Below are 21423 nucleotides of genomic sequence, written 5' to 3'. Positions count from 1 at the left end.
GGTCCCCAAACTTCGGCCCGCGGGCCGGATGTGGCCCGCTGAGGTCTTTTAACCGGCCCGCAGCAGCACACAAGATTTTACCGATCGATATAATAAGAGAAAGAAAAAGGGAGGAATAGAGAGGGAGAGAGAAATGAAGAGGAGAGATAGAAAGGGAGAGAGAGAAAGGGAGAAATAGAGAGAGGGGGGAGAGAGAGAAAGTGTGAGAGATACAAAGAGGGAGAGTTAGTTAGAAAGTGAGTGAGAGAAAGAGAGAAGAGAGAGAGAGAAAAAAAGAAGGACAGAGAAAAAGAGAAAGAGGGAGAGATAGAGAGGGAGAGAGAAAGGAAGAGGGAGAGATGGAAAGAGAGAGAGAGAGAAAGAGAAAAATGAGAAAATGATGGAGGGAAAAACGAGGGAGAGGAAAATGAAACAAATGAGAGAAAAGGAAGAGGGAAGAGAGAAGTGGAGAGGAAGGAGGGAGGGAAGGAAGGAAGGAGAAATGGAGTTTGTTGACTTAAGTTTAAATTTACTTGTTAATAAAGAAGTATAAATTACTTTATTACTTAATTATTAATTACTTAATTACTTATTACTTCTTCTTTATTTTAAATATTGTATTTGTTCCCATTTTGTTTTTTACTTTAAATAAGGTATGTGCAGTGTGCATAGGGATTTGTTCATAGGGTTTTTTTATAGTCCGGCCCTCCAACAGTCTGAGGGACAGTGAACTGGCCCCCTGTGTAAAACGTTTGGGGACCCCTGTTCTAATGCAACCCTACCCCACTTCAGACAAATGGTTATCCAATATCTTCTTTAAAACTTCCGGTGTTGGAGCTACCCAATTCCTGCAACCATTCTTCATCTGTTTTAAATCTCCAGTCCCCTAATTTATTACAATCATAGATCAGGGGCCACAGTGGCTCGCGTGGTAAGGCGCTGAGCTTGCGTTCTGGTGAGGTTGGCAGTTCGGCGGTTCGATTCCTGCAAGCGAATAAACCGTTTAAGGACAGAAAAGGAGCCTTCCTCAATTGCTACCGGCATTCAGGCGTCCCCCAGATAAGATAACAACGCCCCCCCAAAATCCTTTCCCAGGGGCAGCCAGCCACTTTGATGATCCCTGGCTAACAGGTGTCATCCGCTAAATAAAATGAATAGACCAGGGACCAGAGCAAATTAAAACACTCAGCAAATATAGAATTAAATATTCTAGAATAAAATAATAAACTTCAGATAAAATCTGTGATAAGATTTTATCATTACTTATCGAATGTTTTATTTGTACAAATTATCACCCTATAATTGTTTGAAAAAATAAATAAATAAATTTTTAAAAAAGATGCAGTCTGTCAATTATTTATTTATTATTTATTTATTTATTAAATTTCTATGCCGCCCCTCTCTGTAGACTTGGGGTGGCTCACAGCAATGACAAAGAACAATGTAAAATACAAGTCTAATATTTCAAAGAGCAAAAAAACATACACACAACTTACCATACATAAATTATATAGGCCTTGGGAAGATGTCTCAATTCCCCCATGCCTGATGACAGAGGTAGGTCTTAAGGAGCTTACGAAAGGCAAAGAGGGTGGGGACAATCCTAATCTCTGGGGGGAGCTGGTTCCAGAGGATTGGGGCCGTCACAGAGAAGGCTCTTCCCCTGGGTTCCGCCAGACGACATTGTTTAGTTGATGGGACCCGGAGAAGGCCAACTCTGTGAGACCTAACTGGTCGCTGGGATTCGTGCAGCAGAAGGCGGTCCCGGAGATATTCTGATATATTATAAAGTGGTGAGGCCCATAGTCAGTTTAATATAAAAATGGAAAGGCATTTCATAAGCTTCTTAAAACCCACCTCTTTCGTCAGGCATGGGGGAACTGAGATATTCTTTCCCCCTAGGCTTCTACAATTTATGTATGGTATGTTTGTATGTATGATTGGTTTTAAAATAAGGGTTTTTAGCTGTTTTAGTATTGCATGTTGTTTTTACCACTGTTGTTAGCCGCCCCGAGTCTACGGAGAGGGGCGGCATACAAATCCAATAAATAATAATAATAATAATAATAATAATAATAATAATAATAATAAGGAGTGCAAAGGGTTTGCCATATGGGTTATATAAAATAACTGCTGGATTTGACATGTGTTTCCAACGAATCCCCAGTGCAGCTGTGCAGAATCTAACCACCTGTGCTGTAGTTATGGATTGTGCACTGCAATCGGAATGAAGAATCACAATCCAGAGGCTGGACTATTGTTTCCTGCACCCCAAATGGGGTGGGTTTTTTTTAACCTAAGGTAAACGTAAAGATTTCCCCAGTCCAGTCGTATCTGATTGATTCTAGGGAGCAGTACTGATCTCCATTTCCTAGCTGAGGGAGCCAGCTATTGTCCGAAGATGCTTCTGTGGTAGGCTGGGCGCAGTGCCAAAGGATCTCAGCGGACATTTGAAAACCATCGGAATTGACAAAATCTCCATCTGTCAATTGCAAAAGGCCGCTTTACTGGGATCGGCAAACGTAATTCGCCGCTACATCACGCAGTCCTAGGTGCTTGGGAAGCGCCCGACTGGGGATGAAATACGAAATCCAGCATAGTGAACTCGTTTGCTGTGTTGCATTGACATAATAATAATAATAATAATAATAATAATAATAATAATAATAATAACAACTTTTTTGAAGTTTTAACCCAACTCGCTTAAAGGGCCTTAACAATATTCCCAACCATGATTGTAAGTCGAAGACTATGCTGTAATATGTGGGCTTTAAACTGATTATTTATTTATTTATTTGATTGATTGATTGATTGATTGATTTCTTTGCCGCCCCTCTTCGTAGACTCGGGACGGCTCACAACAATAACAAGAACAATGTAAGAACAAGAACCTGTTAAGATCCCCTTGCTTCCCTTAGAAGTTCAAACCAGAAGCTCCACCATCAAACCCTAACATTAATTTAGCCCTTACAAGCAATGTTGATTTATTTGAGTTTGAAAATCCAACAGTTTGGGTATTGTACTTTTGGGAAATTGTGCGTGGGTGGTGGTGGGTGGTTTTTGCTACTTTTATTAAAGTTTTTGCTTGTCGGTGCATTCTAACCCTGAAGTGACTCAGTGTTTCCCTTTTATTTCTTCTGCTTTTTAATTATTGCACAATTGTGCAAGATAATATCTCTAGCACTAGTAACTTTAGATTTTTAAATTCCTTGTGTGCATAATAGGTGCATCATTTGCTTGTCCTGATTTTTATCTGCCTATGTTTAAGAAATTTGGGTTGAGTAATGTAACTAACATTGTGCTGTAAAGATTGTCTTGCAAAAGAAAGGGTAAAGGTGTGCTGGTATCTTTCTCTTCCTTCCTCCCTTCCTTCCTTCCTCCCTTTCATTCCTTCCTTCCCCTCTCCCTCCTTCATTCCTTCCTCCCTCCTTTCTTTCTTTCCTTTCTTTCTTCCTTCCTTCGTTCCTTCCCTCCCCTCTCCCTCCTTTGTTCCTTCCTCCCTCCTTCCTTTTCCTTCCTCCTTCCTTCCTTCCCCTCTCCCTCCTTTGTTACTTCCTCCCTCCTTCCTTCTTTCCTTCCTTCCTTTCTTCCTTCCTTCGTCCCTTCCTTCCCCTCTCCCTCCTTCGTTCCTTCCTCTCGTTCCTTCTTTCTTTTCTTTCTTTCTTTCTTTTTTCCCTTTCTTCCTTTATTTCCTTCTTTCCTTTCTTTTTTCATTTCCTTTCTTTCCTTTCCTTTCTTTTCCTTTTTCTTCTACACTTTCCGTTGGCTTTCTTAGAAAATAAAAATAGCGGGGAAGCACCAGACACCTGCAGGAATAAAGATAAGAATATGTATGAGTACAAAGTGGTTTTCCTTTGTGGGGAAGAAATGTCTTATGACTTATTGTTGATGGTGACAGTCCTTTGGTTAATAAGGAAGTGCCAATTTTTATTTTTATTTTGAGAAGGCTCACAGCATGTTCTCAAAATACTAATGTTATTTATTACATTTGTATACCACTAAGGATTCACTTGTTGAAAACTTCATTCTATACATCTAACAATCCTAAAGAAGCACTTGAGGGTAGAACAAAAAGCAATGGGTGGAAACCAAACAAGGAGAGAAGTAACTTCCTGACAGTAGAACAATTAATCAGTGGAACAGCTTGCCTCCAGAAGTTGTGAATGCTCCAACCCTGGAAGCTTTTAAGAAGATGTTGGGTAATCATCTGTCTGAAGTAGTGTAGGGTTTCCAACCTAAGCAGGGGTTAGACTAAAAGACCTTCAACGTCCCTTCCAACTCTATTGTTCTTGTGGTGGTTGTGTTTGTTGTTGCTGTTGTTGTTGTGATGATGATGATGATGATGATGATGATGATGATGATGATGATGATGATGGAAACTCCCTGTGACTTCAGTCCAGTCCCTTCCTCTCAGCCCAAGAACCGAGTGGGGAAAGTAGTGGATTAGGAATGGGAAGATCCAAGTTCGAATTCCTCAACAGCTCCAGAAGTTCCTTGGGAGGATTTTGTCCAGTTCCTTGTTCTTAACCTAAGATACTACCCATGAAATACGTCTCTCAAGTAGCTGAAGAATTCCAGTAATTGCAGGCCACGTCATAGTGAGGAAGGCAGATATGGATGATATCATGGTGAGAAGTTGAGACTTTCCAGCTGATGAGAAATCTGTTGGCTTATAAATGAGGAAGTGCAGGAAGTTGGAAAAACTTCTTTATGCTTTCCAGAAAGAGACATCTTGTGGGGAAAGGTGTGTCAATCCAGTCCTTGTGTAAAGCCTGGCCAACAGAATGGAAAGAATGGCAACAAATATATCTCAGGGACCACCTTCTGCCGCATGAATCCCAGTGACCAGTTAGGTCCCACAGAGTGGATCTTCTCTGGGTCCCGTCAACTAAGCAATGTCGTCTGGCGGGACCCAGGGGAAGAGCCTTCTCTGTGGTGGCCCCGGCCCTCTGGAACCAACTCCCCACAGAGATTAGAACTGCCCCCACCCTCCTTGCCTTTCGTAAGCAACTTAAAACCCACCTCTGCCGCCAGGCACTGAGGGAATTGAGATCCTCTTTCCCCCTAGGCCTTTACAATTCTATGCATGGTATGTATGTATGTATGTTTGGTTTTTATATTAATGGATTTTTAATCATTTCTAATATCAGATTACTATTGTACACTGTTTTATTGTTGCTGTTAGCCGCCCCGAGTCTCCGGAGAGGGGCGGCATACAAATCCAATCAATAAATTAAATTAAATTAAATTAAATTAACAAACAAACAAACCTCCAATGAATGAGGGCTGGCTAGCCGCCCCGAGTCTCCGGAGAGGGGCGGCATACAAATCTAATAAATAATAACAATAACAATAACAACAACAATAATAATAATAATAATAATTATTATTATTATTATTATTTTTTTTTTTTTAAAATCAGCTTAGCCGTTTGGTACGACATCATCTACGACCGCGCCTTAACTAGATTATTATTATTATTATTATTTATTTATTTATTTATTTATTTATTTATTTATTTATTTATTAGATTTGTATGCCGCCCCTCTCCGAAGACTCGGGGTGGCTCACAACAGTAATAAAAAACAATATAACAGTGAGACAAATGTAATATTAAAATAAAACATATCTAAAACCCCAACAATTTAAAACCATACAGCACATACATACCAAATATAAAATATGAAAGCCTGGGGGAGGATGTCTTAGTTCCCCCATGACTGGCAATATAGGTGGGTCTTGAGTAATTTGCGAAAGACAAGGAGGGTGGGGGCCGTTCTAATCTCTTGGGGGAGTTGATTCCAGAGGGCCGGGGCCGCCACAGAGAAGGCTCTTCCCCTGGGGCCCGCCAAACGACATTGTTTGATCGACGGAACCCGGAGAAGGCCAACTCTGTGGGACCTTATCGGCCGCTGGGATTCGTGCGGTAGCAGGCGGTTCCGGATGTATTCTGGTCCAATGTCATGTAGGGCTTTAAAAGTCATTACCAACACTTTGAATTGTGACCGGAAACTGATCGGCAACCAATGCAGACTGCGGAGTGTAGGAGTAACATGGGCATATTTGGGGAAGCCCATGATTGCTCTCGCAGCTGCATTCTGCACGATCTGAAGTTTCCGAACACTTTTCAAAGGTAGCCCCACGTAGAGAGCGTTGCAGTAGTCGAACCTCGAGGTGATTTATCAGCTTAGCCGTTTGGTATGACGTCATCTACGACCGCGCCTTAACTAGATCGCAAGTTACAGGGAAGCATCAGTTAATTTTAAAACGTCTTCCCCACGGACACCCTGGTCTATACTAACTTGACCCTTCTTTTCTACAGGGCCTCTTCTTCCGCCTCTTCTACCCTTGCGTCCCTCAGGGCGAATCCGAGGAGCCTAACTGGATTCCCCGTTATGAATATTACTCTGGATTAGCTGACTACATGAGCCTGAATAGGAAATGGTTTGCTCCCCTTCTCAGCGTCACATTTGGTAAGACAACTGCTTCTTGGGAGTTACTGAGTGAAACAGCAGAGAAGTTCTGCCCGTCGCTGGACCTACCTGCGCATGTGTGCGTTGACGCAAGATTCGGCTTCTGCACACGCACCCAAAGCAAAATCTCATGTGACTCGCGACAGATTTTGGTCATTTTTGCCGATACTTTTGCTTCCGCACATGCGCAGAATAAAAAAAAATCACTTTAAGACTTGTGGACTTCAATTCCCATAATTCTTCAGCCAGCAAAATTGAAGGTCACGAGTGTTAAAAGTTGCCAAGTTTGAAGACCTCTGATTTAAAGCATATATTTAACATATATTTAGAAAGCATATCTTCAGCATATATTTAGAAATCATCAGGCAACCCAAAGTAGATGTTTGATTTTTTTTTTAAAAAAAAATCCCTTAAAATAAATGGAGCCAATTAGCCAATTAGCTTAATTCTGCACCATGTTTACTATTTAAATCTAAAGACCGTCTATAGCATATACAATACTTAATATTTTTCTTCTGGATATGTTTATCAAACTGGGGAATTCTGGGAGTTGAAGTCCAGATATCTTCAAGTTGCCAAGGTTGGGAAACACTGTGCTAACTTATAGGAAAATATTTTTTTGTTTCCAGTTTCACAGTTTTACAATAAGTCTTTTCACTGCACTATTGTCTTCTTTTGTTATTTTTTTATCATTACTTATCTAATGTTTTATTTTTACAAATTACCACCCTATAATTGTTTGACAAATTAATAAAATAAATAAATTCAGTTTGTTCATACCGAACTGCAGACTTCCTTTCTAATTGTACTTTGTAGGCCTCATTACCAAAGCATGTTTTTCCTCTTTAGGGAAGTGGGTTAGAAATTTCTCAATAACTGCCTTGATAAAGTCACATTTTTACAACCCAAGGGAACACATGTTACCTTTGGTAACCCTTAGCGGAGAGACATGGGAAGTTAAGAAATACAGTAGCATATAAAAGTAGCCCTGGAATTACTGCAGTTTGTTTAGACAGACAGAAACATGCTGGCTATCTTGATAGCTCACCCTTTTTCTCTTAGTTTATCTTACGGTGCTAGATATCCACGATTTACATTCAGTTTTATGTTAAAACTACCTCTTCAACTCCATTTGTATTAAAGTTTGTTTAGAAACATAGAAACATAGAAGACTGACAGCAGAAAAAGACCTCGTGGTCCATCTAGTCTGCCCTTATACTATTCCCTGTATTTTATCTTACAATGGATATATGTTTATCCCAGGCATGTTTAAATTCTTTAAATGCTATAAATGGATCAAAAGAGATGTCTATTAGCATCTAAATATTATAGAAAAATAGATGTTTGGAACAGGAGGCATGCACCTTGTGCTAAAAAAGCCAAAAGAACTGGCAGGTTTGATTTTGAGCTGAGCGCTTTTTCTCTTTGAACTGGGCATAAATTTAACTTCATTCTTTATACGGTACTGATGTGTTTTTTTAATGAGAAGCTGCAGCAGAAAAGCAACCCATATTTTCATCTGCAGTAACCTTTTAAGAGGAGTAGAATATGGAGGCCTCTGTTCTCCTTCACAGACTCTTTGCCAGCGAGTATCTGCAGGACAGGTCAAAAAGTCAAAATAATGCCTGTGGCTGCATAATCAAAGCCTTGCTCCTCTTATAGAAACATAGAAACATAGAAGACTGACGGCAGAAAAAGACCTCATGGTCCATTTAGTCTGCCCTTATACTATTTCCTGTATTTTATTTTACAATGGATATATGTTTATCCCAGGAATGTTTAAATTCAGTTACTGTGGATTTACCAACCACGTCTGCTGGAAGTTTGTTCCAAGGATCTACTACTCTTTCAGTGAAATAATATTTTCTCACGTTGCTTTTGATCTTTCCCCCAACTAACTTTAGATTATGTCCCCTTGTTCTTGTGTTAACTTTCCTACTAAAAACACTTCCCTCCTGAACCTTATTTAACCCTTTAACATATTTAAATGTTTCGATCATGTCCCCCCTTTCCCTTCTGTCCTCCAGACCAGAGGTCCCCAACCTTTTTTGCACCAGGGACCGGCTTTAAGCTAGACCAGTTTTCCATGGCCCGGTGGGGGGGGGGGGGGAGCTAGCTGTCAGCGGCGCCGTAAAAGGGGCGATCAAGAGAGGAATGGGTGAATGAATGGACGGAGGGTGGGAAGGAAGGAAGGAAAGAGGGAAGGGACAGGAACAGAAGAAGGGTGCAAAGGAAGCAAGGAAAGGTGTGAAAGGGGAGAGTAAGAGAGGAAGGAGTGAAAGAAGGGAATGAGGGAGGAAAGAAGGGAGGAAGGAAAAGGAAAGCAAGAAATGGAGGGAGGAAAGGAAGGAAGGAAAGAAAGAAAGAAAGAAGGGGGGAAGGGACAGGAACAGAGGAAGGAAGCAAGGAAACTTATGAAAGGGGAGAGTAAGGGAAGAAGGTAGGAAGGAGAAAGAAAAGAAGAAATAGAGGAAGGGAAGGTAAAAGAGAGAAAGAAAAAGAGCAAGAAAGAAAGCAAGAAAGAGAAAGAAAGAAAGAAAGAAAGGCAACTTCAAAGAAAGGCTCACTGAGCATCTCTCACTCTCTCTCTCTTTCTATCCCTCTTTCTTTCTTTCTCTTCCTTTCTCTCTCTCCTCTTCCTTTATCTCCTCTCTCTCCCGCTCTCTTTCTCTCCCCCCTCTCCCCTTTCCCTCTCCCTCTCTCTTTCTCCCTCTCCCTCTCTTTCTCTCTCTCTCCCCCTCTTTCTCTCTCTTCTTCTCACTTTCTCTCTCTTGTTTTCTTTCTGTCTCTTTTGCTTTCTCTCTCTCTCACTTTCTTGTTTTCTTTCGCACGCTCTTTCTCTCTCTTGTTCTCTCTCTTTCTATCTCTTTCTCCCCCCCTTTCTCTCACTCTCTCTTTCTCACTTTCTCTCTATCTTGCTGTCTGTTGCTATCACTCACTCTCGTTCTCCGTTCTTCTCAGCGGTGACGCGCGCACGCCCTGCCCGCCTCACCTTTGCGAGAGCACTTTCGCCCCGGGCTCTCAGCAAGGGGGTTTGCAGGAGAGGTGGGGCCGGCGAAGGTGATATTCAATGTCGGGGGCACACAGGCGGTTGCACGCGCTCCCTATCTCCCTGCTAGCCCACTCGGAATATTCAAAATAAGAAAAGCCTTCGCCGGCAAAGGTTTTTCTTATTTTGAATACTCCGAGTGGGCTAGCAGGGAGATAGGGAGCGCGTGCAACCGCCTGTGTGCCCCCGACATTGAAGACCTCCGCTTGACGCCGGCATTTCCTCTCGGCGTCAAGGAGGCGCAGCGGCGGGCAGAGAGAGGGAAGGGGGGGGGGCAGCGGCGTCCCTCCTGGCCTTGGCGGGCTGCCCGACCCTCCCCACCTCCTGCAAACGCGGCGGGCGGCGGGGGGAGAGCGAGGAGCCGGTTCCGGCGGGCGCGGGGCTTGGCTGGCTGGCGGGGGGAGCGCCGCTGGTGGTGCGGAAAGGCCGAGGGGGCCCTGGCGCCGCGGACCGGCTGAAAACCCCAACGGCCCGGTGCCGGTCCGCGGACCGGCGGTTGGGGACCTCTGCTCCAGACTATACAGATTGAGTTCATTAAGCCTTTCCTGATACGTTTTAGGCTTAAGACCGTAAGTAAGAAGATCTTACTTCTTTTAATTATTTTCCATCTTTTATACAAACATTTACTTACTTACTTTCCTAACAATGCAATTCTATATCTATTTAACATATTTACATTTCCTATAGACAGCTTCCTTTTATTCCCTTGTTTCTAACCAATCGTAAAATACATTCCACACTTCATAAAAACTCGAGTCCTCCTTATCGTTTAGTTCCAAGGTCATTTTCTTGAGTTCTGCACATTGAAAAAAAATTAATAACAGTTCTATCTGCTGGTATTTCCTCTTGTTTATTTATTTATTCATTTTATTTATTCGATTTTTATGCCGCCCTTCTCCTTAGACTCAGGGCAGCTTACAACCTGTTAGCAACAGCACTTTTTAACAGAGCCAGCCTATTGCCCCCACAATCCGGGTCCTCATTTTACCCACCTCGGAAGGATGGAAGGCTGAGTCAACTTTGAGCCGGTGATGAGATTTGAACCGCTGACCTTCAGATCTACAGTCAGCTTCAGTGGCCTGCAGTACAGCACTCTACCTGCTGCGCCACCCCGGCTCTCTTGTTTCTAGTGCTGAGCGATACAGATTCTTATTGCAGTTAAACTTAAGTGATTCGCTTAACAAACGTGGCAAGGAAAGTCTCAAGAAGGGATAAAACTCCCTTTCCAAATTTCTCACTTAACAACCTAAATTTTTGGGGTCAGTTGTGGTCGCATGTCAAGGACTACCTGTATGTATAAATAAACATGCTCTTCGTTTTCACAGGATCGTGTAAGATCCCTGTCACCTGGGACGCACCTTTCCGACCCCCTTCGCACAAGTACCCCTTGATCATATTCTCCCACGGACTAGGAGCCTTTCGGTGAGTGTGTACAGGAGGAGTGGTAAACCAGCTAGTCCAGGAAGGCCAAGGAGGAGGAGGATGGTGTTGGCACGCAAGTCTGAGATCTTTGAATGATATTCATGGAAATTTGTATTTGTATTTATTAGATTTGTATGCCGCCCCTCTCCGAAGACTCGGGGCGGCTAACAACAATATAAAAAGACAATGTAAACAAATCTAATATTAAAAATAATCTTTAAAACCCCAATTTAAAGAACCAATCATACATACAAGCATACTATATATAAATTCTATAAGCCTAGGGGGAAGGGAAATTTCAATTCCCCCATGCCTGACGACAGAGGTGGGTTTTAAGGAGCTTGCGAAAGGCATGGCATGACTACTTCAGCTTCAACCGCAACAACACAAGAGCACGCAACAAATTCAAACTTGTTGTTTTGGTGTTAGATTGATTGTATGTGTGTTTTAATATTCTGGAGTTGTTTTTATGAATTTTTAGCTTAAAATTGTAATTGGATTGGTGGGTATTGGATTTGTTATTATGTGTTGTTTTTATCTTGTTGTGAGCCGCCCCGAGTTTTCGGAGAGGGGCGGCATATAAATCCAATAAATCTAATCTAATCTAATATTAATCGCCCCAAGCTTGACTGTAAAAAATATGACTTTAGCAATCGAGTTGTCGAAGTGTGGAACTCATTACCGGACTCAATAGTGTCAACCCCTAACCCCCAACATTTCTCCCTTAGACTCTCCACGATTGACCTCTCCAGGTTCCTAAGAGGTCAGTAAGGGGCATGCATAAGTGCACTAGCCTGCCTTTCGTCCCCTGTCCAATTGTCTCTCCTTATCTCATATATCATATCTCTTTTCTTCCTTTCATATATCTTCTCCTCTATTTTTACATATTATCTTTATATATATTACTTCATGTCTATTCTCTTCCATATGTATTGTGTATTGGACAAAATAAATAAATAAAATAAATAAAATTGGGTGCTCTGGAGTGGAGCTCCATTTTCGCTACCCCACTGCGCTCGCCCCCATCCGGGCAGTAGCCCACCCCTACTTCAAGTATTGTTTAATGTATTGAGAGAGGCTTATAATATTGCATATGTACTGTGAGCATTGACTGATGTAATTGTGTATGACTAGGATTGTTCTGGACTAAAGCTGTTTGCCAAAGTAAATAATATTTATACACTTAATGTATCTGGTTATCTGAATTACTACTTGTATCTCTGGGCTATCAGCTGACTATCTGCCCCCTCCACCTTTCATCTGCGCATCCTTGGTAGCTCAAGGATTACTCTGCACGCTCCTTAACACTTAACATTGGTTCTCCAGAACCGGCTGAATTGCACACCTGAGCAGCAACCAGTGGGTTGAAGAAAGGGCGGAAAGGGTGACACATACAGATGCAGAGAGATAATTTTTTTGAAGGAGGGCAAGCAAGGTAAACAATTATCCATGGGAGCTGAGAAAGTCGAAAGGGGCTGGGGAGGAAGGATGGGGGGGCCAAGGCATTGCCAAGGTTTGAGCGAGTCCAGGGGCCACTGACTCAAAATGCAGAATGTTTAAGGGGAAGTGGTCAACCCCAGATGTAAACAGGGAAACCTCAGACCAACCAACCAGCCACACCTTGGGGCTTTTCCTATGAAATCTTCTCCAGCCCTCTTGCCTGAAATGCTTTTAATAGCAATAGCGCTTAGGCTATTTGCCCTGGTTTGCCTGGTGCACCAGTTGCGGCCCTATTTGGACAGGGAGCCTCTACTCACAGTCAATCATGCCCGTATCACCTCGAGGTTCGACTACTGCAATGCTCTCTACATGGGGCTACCTCTGAAAAGTGTCCGGAAACTACAAATTGTGCAAAATGCAGCCGTGCGAGCTGTCATGGGCCTTCCAAGGTATGCCCTTGTCTCACCAACACTCCACGGAAAAAATAATTTTTTATCCAGGATATCTCTGGGACCGCCTTCTGCCGCACGAATCCCAGCGACCGGTTAGGTCCCACAAATTGGCCTTCTCCGGGTCCCGTCGGCGAAACAATGCCGTCTGGCGGAACCCAGGGGAAGAGCCTTCTCTGTGGTGGCCCTGACCCTCTGGAACCAACTCCCCCCAGAGATTAGGACTGCCCCCACCCTCCTTGCCTTTTGCAAACTCCTTAAAACCCACCTCTGCCGTCAGGCATGGGGGAACTGATTCCCCTGGGCTGTCTTCGCTTTACGTATGGTCTGTATGAGATGTATGATTGTTTTTTATATTAAAGGTTTTAAATTGTTTTTATTTTTAACTATTAGATTTGTACTGTTTTATTGTTGTGAGCCACTCCGAGTCTCCGGAGAGGGGCAGCATACAAATCTAATAGATAGATAGATAGATAGATAGATAGATAGATAGATAGATAGATAGATAGATAGATAGATAGATAGATAGATAGATTAGATAGATAGATAGATAGATAGATAGATAGATAGATAGATAGATAGATAGATAGATAGATAGATAGATGATAGATTGATAGATAGATAGATTTAAAAGAAGTAGCGTTCCTCAGTTTTAATTATCTGCTTTTCTCTTTCAATTTTCAGAACCGTATACTCAGCCATCTGTACAGAGATGGCTTCTCGGGGTTTTTTGGTGATGGCTCTTGAGCACAGGTGAGACTGAATCCTTTAGAGAAGGCATTTTAAGATTTAAAAGGTAAAGGTTCCCCTGCACAGCGTGCTAGTTGTTCCTGACTCTAGGGGGCGGTGCTCATCTCTGTTTTCTGAAGACGTCTCCATGGTTATGTGGCCGGCATGACTAAATGTCAAAGATGCATGGAGCGCTATTACCGTCCCATCAATGTGGTCCCTATTTTTCTACTTGCATTTTTTATGCACTTTCAAACTGCTAAGTTGGCAGAAGCTGGGACATGATCGAAACATTTAAATATGTTAAAGGGTTAAATAGGGTTCAGGAGGGAAGTGTTTTTAACAGGAAAGTGAACACAAGAACAAGGGGACACAATCTGAAGTTAGTTGGGGGAAAGATCAAAGGCAACATGAGAAAATATTATTTTACTGAAAGAGTAGTCGATCCTTGGAACAAACTCCCAGCAGACGTGGTTGGGAAATCCACAGTAACTGAATTTAAACATGCCTGGGATAAACATATATCCATCCTAAGATAAAATACAGGAAATAGTAAAAGGGCAGACTAGATGGACCAAGAGGTCTTTTTCTGCCGTCAGTCTTCTATGTTTCTATGTTTCTAAGTAACGGGAGCTCACTCGGTTACGCGGCGTTAGGGATTCAAACTGCCGAACTGCCAACTTTTCAGCTCAGCATCTTAGCCACTGAGCCACCACATCCCAAATTTAAAATTAGATTTGTGTATTTATGTTGTTTTTTAAAAAATATATATACATTTGATGCATCTATGCGCATCCTAAAATTTCATTTCTTGATAGCAGCAGCCATTATTTTCAATCTTTTCATCATTCTTGCAGTTTCGTAAGAGGGAGGAGTATCGCATAGTTTTGCTGCCTCAAGTTACCTTTACAGTCATAAAGGCAGGATAAGAAATCAAATCAAACCAATCAATCATTGAGGAAGACGGGAGTGGGAACCAACCGGTTATGCAGTTCAACATATTTAATTTCAGTAATTCAATTATTTGCCCTGCCTACGGATACTGGATGCAAGTTCCAGAAGCTCTTTCTGGAATTGTTCCTTTGATTTCAGAATTACAGCATCATGAAGCTAAAGTTAGGCCACCCCTCTTTCGCAGGAAAGTGGTGCTACAGAGAGTCCGAGGAAAATTTGAGTAGAGATTGTAATGACATACTGAAAAACTCCACTTCAGGTGGGAGCTTAGAAACAGGTGTCGAACTTGATTTCATTGGGGGCCACATCGGGATTGTGTTTGGCCAGGGGTTGGCATGGCCAGCTCAATATGACTCATTTGGCGGCACCTGTGGTGGCCTGAATGTTCTGCTCGGCTTCCAAGCTCCATTTTTGGCTGCAACGGTCTCCTGCAACCCTCTACCAGCAAAAACAGAGCTCATGAAGGCTCCGGGCAGCCCTCCTGAACTCCGTTTTCCCTGGCAGAGGCAACACGGGCCAGTCCTTCATTGTTTCCAAGGCGGCCCAGTGGGCTAGATCTAAGGATCACGCAGGCTGGAACTGGAGGAGATTCCTTTTCTTCTTTGCTTTCCCATCTGTTCTTGCCCCGTACTGATGCTCAGGATTTCTGCTCTTTTCAGAGACCGGTCAGCTTCTGCTACTTATTTTTGCAAATTGGATCCAGAAACACCAGATCTACCCGAGACTCAGATGCATGAAGAATGGCTCACTTACCGCAGGCTACCCAGAGATCAGAAAGAGTTTCACTTCCGGAACCCGCAGGTATTTCATGTTGACTATCTCGGACAGTAAATTCATTTTTTTTTCTTTCTTTCTTTCTTTCTTTCTTTCTTTCTATTCTTTCTTTCTTTCTCTCTTTTCTTTCTTTCTATCTACCTCTCTTTCCTTTCTTTCTTTCTTTCTTTCATATCACAAATTTCATCAATTAATCCGATCTCTCTCTCTCTCAACCGACGTTGACATGGGCAAAGTCATCTTGGAGCTTTTTTGTTGCCACACTGGAGCTGAGGGACCAGAAGGAGGCATTTGAGATAGTTGGGGCTTTGTAGCCAAAGCAAAATAACTTTCTCTTGAGAACCAAGGGCAACATTCTCATACCTGGTCAGTGGAAGGAGGACAGGCAACCCGACAGAGCCGTGTTTGGACCATGTGACTGTTTTAAGAATTAAAATTAAGTAATTAGTTAAATTTTATTTATTTATTTAATTAATTAATTCAATTAATTAGGTGAAAACCACAAAAATCTTCAGAGTCTGTTTTCACCAGCCTGTGCCAAAACGATATATCTAATGAAGCTATTCTTTGAGGAATCTACTTGCCTCAGAGTTTTACTTGCTGAGGGTCTGTCTGTCTGTCTGTCTATCTATCTATCTTTCTACTAAGTCTGCACTTCTATTCTACTAGTTTTTCTCATCATTCCTATCACCCATTTCCTCCCATGTTGACTGTATGACTATGACTTGTTGCTTATTTCCTAAGATTTTTATTAATATTGCTTCTTCATTGCTTATTTGACCCCCATGATAATCATTAAATGTTGTACCACGTGATTCTTGACAAATGTATATTTTATTTTATGTACGCTGAAAGCATATGCACCAAGACAAATTCCTTTTGTGTCCAATCACACTTGGCTAATAAAAATTCTATTCTATTCTATCTATCTCTATCTATCTCTATATCTCTATATCTGTCTGTCTGTCTGTCTGTCTGTCTGTCTGTCTATCTCTATATCTGTCTGTCTGTCTGCCTGCCTGCCTGCCTGCCTACCTACCTACCTACCTACCTACCTACCTACCTACCTACCTACCTACCTACCTATCTATCTATCTATCTATCTATCTATCTATCTATTTACCGGGGCGGCTCACAGCATATCAAAACAATAAACAATATACATATCTAAAAAGTCCAATTAATAGAGCTAAAAAACTTTAAAAACCCTAATAACATTTAAAATCATTCATTCCCATTCACACAGCAAGACATACTATACTCGTCGGCCAGGTGACTAGGGTCTTATGGCCTCGAGCCTGGTGGCACAGATAGATCTTTAAACTTTTATGGAAGGCGAGGAACCTATTACGTGGAACCCCGAAACGTTCTCTGCATCCTGCTGTAATGTCGGGCTTAACTCTGTGCGAGAGAGAGAGTTGAGGAGCTAAAGGGTAATTCTGAAACGTTTTTCATTCCAGCTCCATCAAAGAGCAAACGAATGTAAGCGGGGATTCAGGCTGATCCAAAGCATCGACAACGGCAAGGCGGTGACAAACCTTCTGCGCACGGATTTTGACCTCTCTACACTGAAGGTAAACACGCCCAGCTCCATGGGCCCCGCCCCTTTAGAACACACACACACACACAAAATATTTAGATGGATTTAGAAAAGAGGTGGGAGACCAGGGTGCCATGTTGTTTTTGTCAGATGGGCCCCCTGGACTTCCCATCCACCCCTCACCCCCCTTGCCAGCGGAGGCAAGGGTGGGCTCTAACTTACCTCGCTCGCTGCCAGTTTGCTTCCTCCTGCACCGCATGGCTGCACCTCGCATGCGCAGTGCAAAAAAATACACCCTCCCCTGCTGCACGAATCCCAGCGACCGGTTAGGTCCCACAGAGTTGGCCTTCTCCGGGTCCCGTCGACTAAACAATGTCGCTTGGCGGGACCCAGGAGAAGAGCCTTCTCTGTGGTGGCCCCGACCCTCTGGAACCAGCTCCCCCCGGAGATCAGAACTGCCCCCACCCTCCTTGCCTTTCGTAAAGTTCTTAAGACCCATCTCTGCCGTCAGGCATGGGGGAACTGAGACATCTCCCCCTGGCCTATACAGTTTATACATGGTATGTTTGTGTGGATGTTTGCTTTTAATAATGGGGTTTTTAGTGTTTTTTAAATTATTAGATTTGTTCTTACATTGTCTTTGTTGTTGTTGTGAGCCGCCCCGACTCTACGGAGAGGGGCAGCATACAAATCTAATAGATAGATAGATAGATAGATAGATAGATAGATAGATAGATAGATAGATAGATAGATAGATAGATAGATAGATAGATAGATAATTAAAAAAGCTGGATACAAGATAGCGATGCATGTGCAGTGCCCGAAACTCAGCTTCTGCACATGCGCAAGAGGGAAAAAAACTCCAGGAAAAAAATCCTCCCCAATTCCCCCCCTCCCCAAAAAATCCCCCAAATTTTCTTTTAAAAAAGATGGCGGTGCCCACAGATCAGCACTAACCAATCCAGTTCTGTGACATCATCGTGACATCACAAGCGGTTTGCACATGAAGCCACATGCATGTGTGTACCGGCCAGCTGATATTTAGCTCACACAGAAGCTCTGGGAGGGCGTTTTTTGTTTCCAGAGCGCCTCCGGGGGGGGGTCGGGGGGATTTTTACCCTCCCCTGGCTCCAGGGAAGCCGGTGGAGCCTGGGGTGGTGAAACACGAGCCTGCTGGGCCCATCAGAAGTTGGGAAACAGGCCATTTCCAGCCTCCAGAGGGCCTCCAGGGGGGCGAGGGAATAATAATAATAATTTATTAGATTTGTATGTCGCCCCCTCTCCTTAGACTCGGAGCAGCTGCTTTTGCCCTCCTCACGCATTGAATTATGGGTATGGGCACTCGTTCATGCGCAATAGCGCATGCCCACGCACTTTCGGCACCAGAGGGGAAAAAGGTTCGCCATCACTGGCCTATGATTTCAGCCAGCCACCAGGGGGCACCAGGACCTCTTCTTCTCATAGAAAGTGAACCCATCTGTCCGTAGGGAAAGTATCAATAGCTACTGGTACCGATCAGGACACCACACCGGTAGCAAATATTGAGCTGCGGGCGCAGCTTCGCATGTCCAGGGCGCAAATTTGTGTGCACAGCGCACTAGTAGCAGCAGTAGCAGCAGCAGCCTTTCGTAAGCTCCTTAAAACCCACCTCTGTCATCAGGCATGGGGGAACTGAGATATTCTTTCCCTAGGCCTTTACAATTCATGTATGGTATGTTTGTATGTATGGATGTTTGGTTTTACAATAAGGGTTTTTAGTTGTTTTAGTATTGGATTTACATGCTGTTTTTTGTTACTGTTGTTAGCCGCCCCGGGTCTACAGAGAGGGGCGGCATGCAAATCCAATAAATAAAATAAATAAATAAAATAAATAAATATATATATATGAGCACAGAACCAGCAGAGAAATGAGTTGACGATGATAGAATATCTATAGCTCAGGTTGAACTGAGTTTGGTGGTTTGTTTTACAGATGTTTCCTATCCAACTAGGTAAGTGATGACGTTACCTAATTATGAAACCTCTGCAAGCAAACCACCAAGCTCAGATAACACCTAGGACTTCACATTATTATTATTATTATTGGTGGTGTTGGTCACACAGGCAGCCAGATGTTTAGATTTGGGACATGTCACATTTGTTGACTCCTTCCCAAGGACCTGGGATGGGCAGATGTTGTTGCTTAATGGTGTTAAAGGTATAATCTCAGAATGTAAGCTGTTCCAAGTATAGCTGCCTTTTGCAATTGACTGATAGGGATTTTGTCAACGCCTCGGTAGCTATAACTCCTGAGAGCAAGGGTGAAGACAAAAGGGAATTTATTTTGTTTATTTATTTATTATATTTAGATGCCGCTCATTCCAAAGCGGACTCAGAGCGGCTAACAAATGCGATAAATACAATAATATTAAAACACAATCACAAATACATAATAAAATCAGTAATAATGATAAATAATAATTTTAAAAGAACCATACACACACAGCGGTCAATCTAATTCCAGGCTTGCTTGAAAAGCCAGGTCTTAACGGCTTTCCGGAAGATCGGTAGGGAAGAGATTCCATAGGGTCAGAGCCACCACAGAGAAGGCTCTTCCCCGAGGTCCCGCCAACCGACATTGTTTGGCAGACAGGACCTGGAGAAGGCTGGCTCTGTGGGCCCTTGCTTGCTGCAATGAGGTATGAAGGGGGAGGCGGTCCCATGAGGCAGCGTTTTGAATTGTGACTTGGAACATATATACAGTGGTACCTTCATCATACAAACTTAATTGGTTCCGGGAGGAGGTTCGTAAGGTGAAAAGTTCGTAAGACGAAACAATGTTTCCCATAGGAATCAATGGAAAAGCAAATAATGCGTGGAAATCCTTCAGGAAAATCCCAAACTTTAGAAGGGAGGTGAACAGAGGGCAGGGAGGAGCAGCTAAAGGGGACGGGTGGAAGAAGCAAGGCTAGGCTAAAGGGTGAGTGGGAAGGAAGAAAGGCAAGGGGGGCGCCCCTCCCTTTTCTTTCTTCAAAAGACACCTTTTCAGTTCCTTTGCAAGCACGTTGTTCTCTGCAAAAAATTTCCTCCCCCAAGCTGCCCCTCCCTCCTCCCTTTTCTTTCTTCAAAAGACACCCTTTCAGTGCCTTTGCAAGGACCTTGTTCTCTGCAAAAATTTTCCTCCCCCAAGCTGCCCCTCCCTCCTCCCTTTTCTTTCTTCAAAAGACACCCTTTCAGTTCCTTTGCAAGCACGTTGTTCTCTGCAAAAATTTTCCTCCCCCAAGCTGCCCCTCCCTCCTCCCTTTTCTTTCTTCAAAAGACACCCTTTCAGTGCCTTTGCAAGGACCTTGTTCTCTGCAAAAATTTTCCTCCCCCAAGCTGCCCCTCCCTCCTCCCTTTTCTTTCTTCAAAAGACACCCTTTCAGTTCCTCTGCAAGCACGTTGTTCTCTGCAAAATCTTTCCTGCTCCAAGCAGCCCCTCCCTTTTCTTCCTTCAAAAAAGGGGGAAAAAAGAAACCCCTTCATCTCAGCAGCAGCTGCTTGGTTCGTAAGGTGAAGATAGTTCGGAAGAAGAGGCAAAAAAATCTTAAACACCGGGTTCGTATCTTGAAAAGTTCGTTAGAAGAGGCGTTCGTAAGATGAGGTACCACTGTATTTGTATTTGTGTGTGTGTCTAAATGTGCATAAAGACATTGGGTAAACCAGTGTTTCCCAACCTTGGCAACTTGAAGATATCTGTATAGTCAATCTGTATAGTCTGGAAGACAGAAGGAAAAGGGGGGACATGATCGAAACATTTAAATATGTTCAAGGGTTAAATAGGGTTCAGGAGGGAAGTGTTTTTAATAGGAAAGTGAACACAAGAACAAGGGGACACAATCTGAAGTTAGTTGGGGGAAAGATCAAAAGCAACATGAGAAAATATTATTTTACTGAAAGAGTAGTAGATCCTTGGAACAAACTTCCAGCAGACGTGGTAGATAAATCCACAGTAACTGAATTTAAACATGCCTGGGATAAACATATATCCATCCTAAGATAAAATACAGAAAATAGTATAAGGACAGACTAGATGGACCATGAGGTCTTTTTCTGCCGTCAGACTTCTATGTTTCTATGTTTCTATCTGGACTTCAACTCCCACTAGTCAGGAGTGGGATTTTGGGGGGTTCTCCAACTGCACAGAATCTTAGCTAGAAGTTCTCCCGAACCCCTGCTAGCCCCCAGCGGCCCACCCCTGCAATAATTCCACCATTGCCCACTTTGCTGATTCTTGAGCCGTGACATTAATGAGTGGGCTTCCTTAATTGTCTCAACCCATCTCTTGCAGGACAATGTGGATCTGACCAAAGCCGTTGTCATGGGCCATTCTTTCGGAGGCGCGACAGCTATGCTAGCTCTGGTCAAAGAAGCCCAGTTTAAGTGAGTATCTTCCAAAACGTCTTTTTTTAAAAAAAAATAAAGAAAATTGTACCCGGTTGCACAATCTGAGGTTAGTTGGGGGAAAGATCAAAAGCAACATGAGAAAATATTATTTGCCTGAAAGAATAGTAGATGCTTGGAACAAACTTCCAGCAGACGTGGTTGGTAAATCCACAGTCACTGAATTTAAACATGCCTGGGATAAACATATAT

The 21423-nt window shown here is 43.0% G+C and overlaps 1 protein-coding gene across 1 annotated transcript in view; it reads left to right on the top strand.

The window, feature by feature from the left end:
- Window positions 1-21214, top strand: part of LOC139155589 (platelet-activating factor acetylhydrolase 2, cytoplasmic-like) — a 32960-nt gene extending 11746 nt beyond the window's left edge. The window contains exons 2-7 of the mRNA XM_070730792.1: window positions 6302-6452; window positions 10827-10923; window positions 13497-13565; window positions 15155-15296; window positions 16730-16843; window positions 21119-21214. Coding sequence (XP_070586893.1) covers window positions 6302-6452; window positions 10827-10923; window positions 13497-13565; window positions 15155-15296; window positions 16730-16843; window positions 21119-21214 — 669 coding nt within the window. The remainder of the gene's footprint in view (window positions 1-6301; window positions 6453-10826; window positions 10924-13496; window positions 13566-15154; window positions 15297-16729; window positions 16844-21118) is intronic.
- Window positions 21215-21423: the final 209 nt, after the last annotated feature.

This window comes from Erythrolamprus reginae, unplaced genomic scaffold, assembly GCF_031021105.1.
Source record: "Erythrolamprus reginae isolate rEryReg1 unplaced genomic scaffold, rEryReg1.hap1 H_31, whole genome shotgun sequence".
Classification (NCBI taxonomy): Eukaryota; Metazoa; Chordata; class Lepidosauria; order Squamata; family Dipsadidae; genus Erythrolamprus; species Erythrolamprus reginae.
The sequence above is the reverse complement of the archived record's forward strand: the minus strand, read 5'-3'. Positions and strand labels throughout refer to the sequence as shown.